This window comes from Aptenodytes forsteri, unplaced genomic scaffold (genome assembly GCF_000699145.1).
Source record: "Aptenodytes forsteri isolate BGI_AS27 unplaced genomic scaffold, ASM69914v1 Scaffold193, whole genome shotgun sequence".
NCBI classification, from domain to species: Eukaryota; Metazoa; Chordata; class Aves; order Sphenisciformes; family Spheniscidae; genus Aptenodytes; species Aptenodytes forsteri.
Window position 1 is genome coordinate 16,809,113 of NW_008795405.1, and position 8,055 is coordinate 16,817,167.

Genomic DNA, 8,055 nt, shown 5'->3' on the forward strand with positions numbered 1-8,055 from the left:
TGTGTTTGAGTTTGTCCAGGAGCTCCTTGTTCATCCATGCAGGCCTCCTGGCGTTTTTGCCTGACTTCCTCTTTGTTGGGATGCATCGCTCCTGAACTTGAAGGAGGTGATCCTTGAATATTACCCAGCTTTCTTGGGCCCCTCTTCCCTCCAGGGCTTTGTCCCATGGCACTCTACCAAGCAGATCCCTGAAGAGGCCAAAGTCTGCTCTCCTGAAGTCCAGGGTAGTGAGCTTGCTGTGCGCCCTTCCTCAGTGCCCTAAGGATCTTGAACTCCACCATTTCATGGTCACTGCAGCCCAGGCTGCCCTTCAGCTTCACATTCCCCAACAGCCCCTCCTTGTTGGTGAGAACAAGGTCCAGCAGAGCACCTCTCCTCGTTGGCTCCTCTACCACTTCGAGAAGGAATTTATCATCGACGCATTCCAGAAACCTCCCGGATTGCTTATGCCCTGAATGTCTAAACATTTGCAGAGAATTCAAACTGCTTCAAACTTCTAGGTTGGCTTGGAAAAAGGCAGATAAATATTCATTAAGTGAATTGAGAATAAGTCAAGAAGCCTGATTAAAAAAAAAAGCTTTAGTAAAAGGTTAGTCAGATAAACGTCACTGCTTCTAATATCAATCCACCAAAACTCGATATTTAAAATGTAATAGTTTATACAGTTTTTATACAATATGTAGTAAGCAAGTACCCACAGCAGTTTGCCTGTGGCTACTGTGCCCATTTGTATATGTAGCAATATCTTTAGGATTAATGTTTTATAACTGTACATGTATTTTTTTCCCAAGTGAGACAGCATTTTACCTGTGCACATAATGCAGCTCATGTATGGAATGTATAGCAAGCACCATTTCACCAATGTAGAACCTAGCCATATCTTCAGGAAGTTTGTCTTCAAACTTACTGAGAAGTGTCAGTAAGTCACCGCCAACATAGTAGTCCATCACTAGATACTGAAAAAGGAGAAATAAAGCAATTAAGTACTAAGAAAGTGGTAAGAAAAAAAAAATAAAGTTCATCAGTTATCTGCTGAAAAAAAACTTTTTCACTAATTTTTTTTCTATCCCTGGGAAAGTTGTCAAAATTGGTAATCATTTGCATTACTTTTATTTGCTTATTTAGTGTAAAAACATACCATATTCCTTTAATAATCACAGTAAGGGTGACATCAGCATTCAGTTCTTGCACAAAAAACCAAGATATGGCAGCAACAAACGAGTAAATTGGGGTGAGTTTATTTCTGTCTTAACTACAGTGTCACACAAAGAAAATTATCTAGTATCACCAAAACTAATGTAGGTTATCAACTCCTAAACTGACAATTTCCAGAGCATGCAGGAAGAAAAAACTATAGTTAAAAACAATACTTGATGCAGCTTAGTCTAAAATACACGTTTCATTACTACTTTTAGTTTTGGTACCATTTCAATACTACTAGTGGTTCCAAACATGGGACTTATCACATCAACATCTTCACTCATCTTGGCACATGCCACATCATGAATGCATAACATAGCTGGCAGGAGCTTGATGACACTATACATTAGGGATGCCCATGACAAGCTAGAAGCACTGTTAAGCCAGAGGCACTGCAGCAGTGGGAAACTTAAAAATCAAACATTTATGTTCTTTTGAATACATTTCAACGAAAAAGTAAACAGCCTCCTAGGCCAATCAGCATTATCTTATCCACGGAAAGAATCAACACATATAGGGTAATGTGAAAGAAAAGGACTCAGACTCGCTATTTGTTTCTCATACCACAAAACAGGGATTACATTTTAGATATTTCCTAGCAATATCCACCTAAATCCAGACCATCACTTCAAGCATAATGACTTTATCTGGTACTACCGGTCTTGAGTCATTTTGTTCCATGCTTCCCAAGATGCTTTGATACATGGTTTTAGGAATAACTTTGCTTATTCTGGAAATAACTTTCCAAAGCAGTGATCTTATTTTTCTCCTCAAGGTAAAGCAACCTGCAATCCACTGTCCCTGCCACAGATTCATCTTCCACAAGGGAAGAATAATTAAACAAGATAGGAACCCAAAGGAACATAAAGTGCAAAACTAACCATTTCCTCACTAGCTTTTGGCTTAAAAGAGCAATTCCAAGAGGCATAGGTTTTGATATTTTTCTCCGTATTATTCAAATTATAGCTTAATCTGATAGGCAAATTTCATCACTTACGTTGAAATCAATCAGTCCGTATTGCGCAACCCATCAAGGAATTCTAAACGTGTGCTGGAACACTGTACACATACAACAATTACGTCTGAAAACAAAAGGCTACAGACAGGAACCAGCAATCTTTTAAAAGGGATATTGTATTAAAGTATTTTCTCTCAAATTCAAATATAAGAGAGCTTAGAGTGGCTTCTGTGGGAGCTGAAATAGCCTGCCTGTCAAAGAGACAAGGTAATGCGCTTCCCTCAGCTCCCACAGCGTTCATAACTCAGCAAGAATTCAGCTGACCCATGAAATGAGGCACTTGGATCAGAGAAAGATGGAAGACCTCTTCTGTAAGAAAGTCAAATTTTATTTATCTTCCAATTCACAACGATTTTCTTGCCAGGAGGCACTTCTCCCTTCACATGAGGTTAAAATAAAGGGTATTAAGATGCTGAAATCTAGAGGTATCACGTCCGGAGAAGTGACTGCATCGAACAGGGGGAGAGTGGTTAGAAATCAAAGGAAAAAAAGACATCAAAATACTCTCATGAATACTCGGGAGCCTTTAAGAGGCTGAGAGCACACAAACACACATATGCCCTTCTTCTTGAATGAGACTGGGAAAGAAGATTTTTCTGGTAAAGCACAAGAAAACTAACAGATTTGAATCTGGAAGAGATTAAAAACTTCAGGTCCCATACATATTTCTAATATTCATGGACTATGTTTTATGTACACCATATCTGCATCAGCAAAATCACCAAAGGCTTACTTAACCCATTTTGACTCAAACTGTCTCTACAAAAAGCTTTCTAGGAACCAGAAAAAAGCCAGGCTAGCATTTCCATGTAATGTCATTTAAGAGTTGGCTGTTTAGAAAACACTACCACATGATGTATTTGCCTCTAAAACATTTTAAAACTACAGAAGCAGAACCAGACAATGAACTCCAGAACATAACATATTTTGTGTAATTTTGTGTTTCTTGCTTATATGTAAGTTCTGCAGCATCACATGCTCTACTAATATTAAATAGAGGGAATAAAACCCCAATTACTTCTAGACTCTCCAAGGGTGGCTACTACTTTCCTACCTTAACATCTCATCTTCTCTTTTATTTGTCTCATTCTGAGCCCTTTATCATGCAGCCAGAGGAGGATAGCAAAGCCCTAGGTGTGGGAAGATACCAAGGTTCTCGCTCTGCTTCAGGGTTACCTTACGTGGTTTTGCACTTCAGAATCATTAGCTATAAGGCTCCAACATCACTGGGAGCAGACACCAGAACCTAGAGCTTTCTCTTTCAGAGGACTGATGTCCATTCCAGGTTGGAGAACCAAACTCTGTTGTCTGTTCTTGTTTTGTTCTCAGCTTTGCATTCCATTCTACAAGAATCAAGGATGAACAGCACAGCTAAAAAGTAAACCCAATCTGCTCAGGTTCTGTGACACGACAGCACTCTCCCGAGATGTGGAAAAACATGGCTATAAACTTCTTCAAGCTGAGCAGAGAACTGAACAGACATCTTTTAGCCCCTGGACAAGTGAACCACTAAGATGGTATGGAAGAGAACCTTCTGTCCAGGTTTTTGGATGAAAGTCACTTCCTGATGTGTTTCACCTTTTCTTCACGCATCATTTACAGCAGAGTGAGACACAGATACACTCCATCTGTGAGCACCAGACATTTACATGAGATGGATGCTGAGTAACAGACCAAATTGGAAGGCAGCATCTCAACACATGCAGAACCAGACCTCAGGCAAGCTGGGAATTTGCTGACTTTGGCTGCCAGGCAGAGTTGTTGCTTTCTTAGATACTGGATCTTAAATTAGATGCTACATGTCTAAATTCTGCTGTCAAGTGAAACTTCAACATCTAAATGTCTTTGGCAACTTGGGGAAATGTATTATACTGCTATAGCTTGCTTGGAACAGATTTGTATAAAAAGGTATTAGCAATACTAGATTCCTCTCTATACTGTCATTACTACTGCATGCTATCTTGCACAGCTAACAATTTTTTCTTAGGTAGCTCCATTCTTAGAAGCTACTTGGAAATACTACATTATGGGATGTCTTAGGATATTTTTATGCAAGTCTGAAGGCTGCTTGGTTCTAAGGGAATTTGAAATTATCAGCTACCTTCATGAGGCAGTGCCAGAGGTAACTAAACTTTGAGAGGTTGAAAATCTGGATCTATCACAAAACTTTCAATGGAAATAGCCTGTAAATGAGGGTCTAAAACCCGACTACTTATTCGCTTACAATGTGCTTCTTGTTCTGAAAATACTTCTAACATGAAGGTCAAAATAATTTGTTTCGTTTCAGCACTTGTGAAAAAGTCAGAGTATTTTCTAACTCTTTCATATGCTTAGTTCCTGAACTCATCGGCAGCCTTTTATCAATACATTTTTTTCTTATTTATAATCATGCTACTGTGGTACTATCTAAAAAGTGTTAAGAAGGTGAACACTTTCACATTACAACTATGTCAGTTGTTACAGAAATAGCAGGTTTGCAAACCCAGCCTCAAGTAGCCACACAAAAGCTGTATGGTTCAGTATATTGCAGTATGTTGTGGCTTACCGACTTTGCTCCTGACCAGCACTCTCCTGACTTCTGTGACTAAGGTAAACATAGCTTATATGTTTTACAGTTCTAGTAACCCATCTTTAAAAAAATGTAATAGGAGTAATGACTTTCTTTATAAACGGTTGCTAAAGCCTCTCAAACTACTGAGATGACCACTGTGCTGATTTAAAAACATATTTTATTTAAACACTTTTAAGAAATAGGCTATTTTTTTCCTGGGGCTTTTAAAATATCAGTTTAATCAGTTTTTTAAATAAAATTTTAAATTACTTTTGCCACTTTTAAACAAAATCTTGCTTCAAAATACATTCTGAAAGTTTAAAATAAAATAAAAATATTTCTTACTTTCACAGAGTTAACACCTCTCAAATTATTTAACTGCAATGTTATCTAAAACATTAAACTTAAGCATGATGTATTTTATGCAAGGGTAGATTAGTTAATTTAAGGTGCTTAACTAAACCTCTATATACTATAGTACTACATGACTTTCTCACTCTCCTGGAGTTACAGTCAGCCCTTTGAAGTATTTCTTCAGGGAGAAAACAAGAATGTTGAAACAGTGCTGCAAGGCATGAGGTGGACTGATTTATTGCACTAATATCCTTAAATGTACCAAAAATAAAGTTCTTTCATAACCTAAAGCTTTATTTGCTGATGAATCAAACATACCAAATAGTTCTCATCTTGAAAGGCATAGTGCAACGTAGTAATCCACTGACAATCTCCATTCACCAAGACATTTCTCTCCTCTCGGAAGCAAGCTGTCTAAAGGAAGAGAGGGGAAAAAGCCATTGTCAACATCAACAAGTAGTTTTCACAAGATGAATATATATGGATGTTTTATGGGATTATTTAAAATTACTGAACAGAGGTCTCTATTCATTGGAATTCAGTCTGCACAAGTGACAAACCAGGGAATCTCTGCAGGCTTGTAGTCAGGCATTCAGTCCCTCTAATCCTGACTGTGACCTTAAAAAAAAAACCCAACCAACACACAACACCCCCCCGCAAAACACCAAAAAGCCCACAAACCAATTCGAGTCAACGCTGAATCTTTGTTCCATAATGTATTTTTAAAAGCCAGAAAAATAACAACTTATCACTGCAATCTGTAGCAGAAAGACAATGGCTGTAGGAAAGTAAGTCTGGTTCTTCTGAAAAAGACCTTTGCGAAAATAGAGTTTCATGTATACTTTTCTTACATTACAGTTCCAGTTCCATACACTGCCAACACACTACAGGAAATAAGTAGATTTTACTATTACTCTCCTATCTTTGTCCAGAATAATACATTTTCATTTTCAGTAATCTTTACTTCAAACAGCCCACTGCAACACTTCAGAGAAGCAAGCTCTGTGTAACAGGTTTTCTCAGCATCTTTACATAAATCCAACTTTCATAAACTTCAAGCGAGTCCTCCTTAATAAAAATATATTAATGTTTTTATTGGATCAGAACTATCAAGATGCAGACCTTGGGACTCTTTCACTACTCTCAAGCCAGAGAGCCATTATTAGGATATTCGGTAGCTGCAGTTCAAGTGTTTGGGTTCTGGATAATAATTGTTTTTTTGTTTGGTTTTTTATTTTGTTTTGTCATTGCCATTTGTCCAGATGTCTTAGAAAATGTACTATGGAAGGAACGCTCCTGGGAAGCCCAAGCCTTACCATATACTGATTGCATCTTATAACCATATCTCAACCGTTTTTTCCCCCTAAAGAAGCAAAAGCCAATTTACATTTCTACTGAAGAAGACCATGCTGCGGCCACGTTGTGAAGTTAGTAATTATTGGTGCAGAGAGATGTAAATTGTAATTAAATGTTAACTGAGAGTGGTTTAACAGTTTATGAATGCAAGGCCAAAGTATCACTCTACAAAAACTTTGGCAGCAACAGCAGCTCCAAGTAATCCTATCCCCTGCCCGCAGCACCAGAGCACAGCACTTCTCAGTTCTTCTGGCACCATGATGCGAGGAGGCTGCCAAGACAGAAAACTAGTTTGTTTCTTTTCGAGGACATCAGTTCCTTGATCCAGTTCACTGTGCAACCTCAAATAGCAAGGGAATGTTAGGAACACTTCAAAACCAGTAATGCTGCTGAACACTTTGCATCATGAATTCAAAGTATAAAACTCTCCTTTTCTGCTTACGCTAGTTTAAAAGGCCTTGAGACGTGCCTTGAAAAAGCACGACAGGCTACTGAATCAGCCAGTCAGGACTTATTTGGAACTGTCAACAGTAATACACTAATAACTATGTATTTTGCTGTCAGAACAATGAATACAAATGGTCCACCTTATCAACATAAACGGCATGCCTATTTTTGCTTGCAACCCATTTACGGATGTCAGTTGGTATTCACTAATCTTTCCTGTATTTTAGTGGCTTCCGACCATATGGTTTTTTCTTGCAGCTAGTACACAAATAAGCAGCATTTAGATAACTTTTTGCTATGTTTAATAAGTCATACAAAACAAAAATAAACCAGTATAACAACGTGCTTCTTAGATCACTCATACTGTGGATAATAAAACACCTGAAGTCTGCTTTTCAGTGGAACTGCCCACTTAAGAGGCTACTGTATTCTTGCAAGCTTCATTTTAAAAACTAACAAGTTTTACCACATTTGGGAAATTTTAACACCCAGATGTTTTATGAACTTGATATGCAGGTTATAAAGTCTGGCTTATCCAGAAAAGCCAAATCAAGCGAGCAAACCGAATAGAAAAAAAAAGGGACACAGCAGAGAAGACAGTTCCGTTATTATCCTTTGTAGATGGGGAAAATGAGTGGAAAGAGAACTTAACTGGACTGTTACTTTTCCAAAGTGTGTATTGGGAAAACTATTGCTCATTATACCTCTTTCTTGGTGGATAACCCTCTTCCACCTCTTGCCTGCCTGAGAGGGTAAGAGGAGTTAGTTGCATAATTTGAAGACAATTTGTAAACAGCTGTCTTCTCAGGACATCTCTACATGTAGAAGTTTCAGCTATTTAGGTAGGCCATTTAATTAAGTCACTTCAAAAATGGCTGAAGTAAGCCAGCATAGCTGTATTACCATTAGAGTTTGGGAGCCCCCTACAAGCATTTGTGTTTAAAACAATTCTATACTGACCAATGAATTAACCCAACTGAAACCTATCTAGAAAGGGCAACAAATTTCCCCCATACAGGGGAAGGCTTAATGCAGAACCACTGATGCAGCACAGCCAAGAGCGTGAACTCTCCTGACAGCTCAAAGAACAGCCAAGTGGCAGGGGGTGGGGGCCCGCGGTCAAAAAACG

General features: G+C 38.4%; 1 protein-coding gene across 3 annotated transcripts in view; it reads right to left on the reverse strand.

The window, feature by feature from the left end:
• The window catches only part of CDC42BPB (CDC42 binding protein kinase beta), a 73,581-nt gene that overhangs the window by 51,745 nt on the left and 13,781 nt on the right, over positions 1–8,055 (reverse strand). For all 3 annotated transcript variants that reach the window (XM_019472498.1, XM_019472499.1, XM_019472497.1), the window contains exons 3-4: positions 5,442–5,537; positions 808–956 (exon numbers count right to left, since the gene is read on the reverse strand). In XM_019472498.1, the coding sequence (XP_019328043.1) occupies positions 808–956; positions 5,442–5,537 (245 nt within the window). The remainder of the gene's footprint in view (positions 1–807; positions 957–5,441; positions 5,538–8,055) is intronic.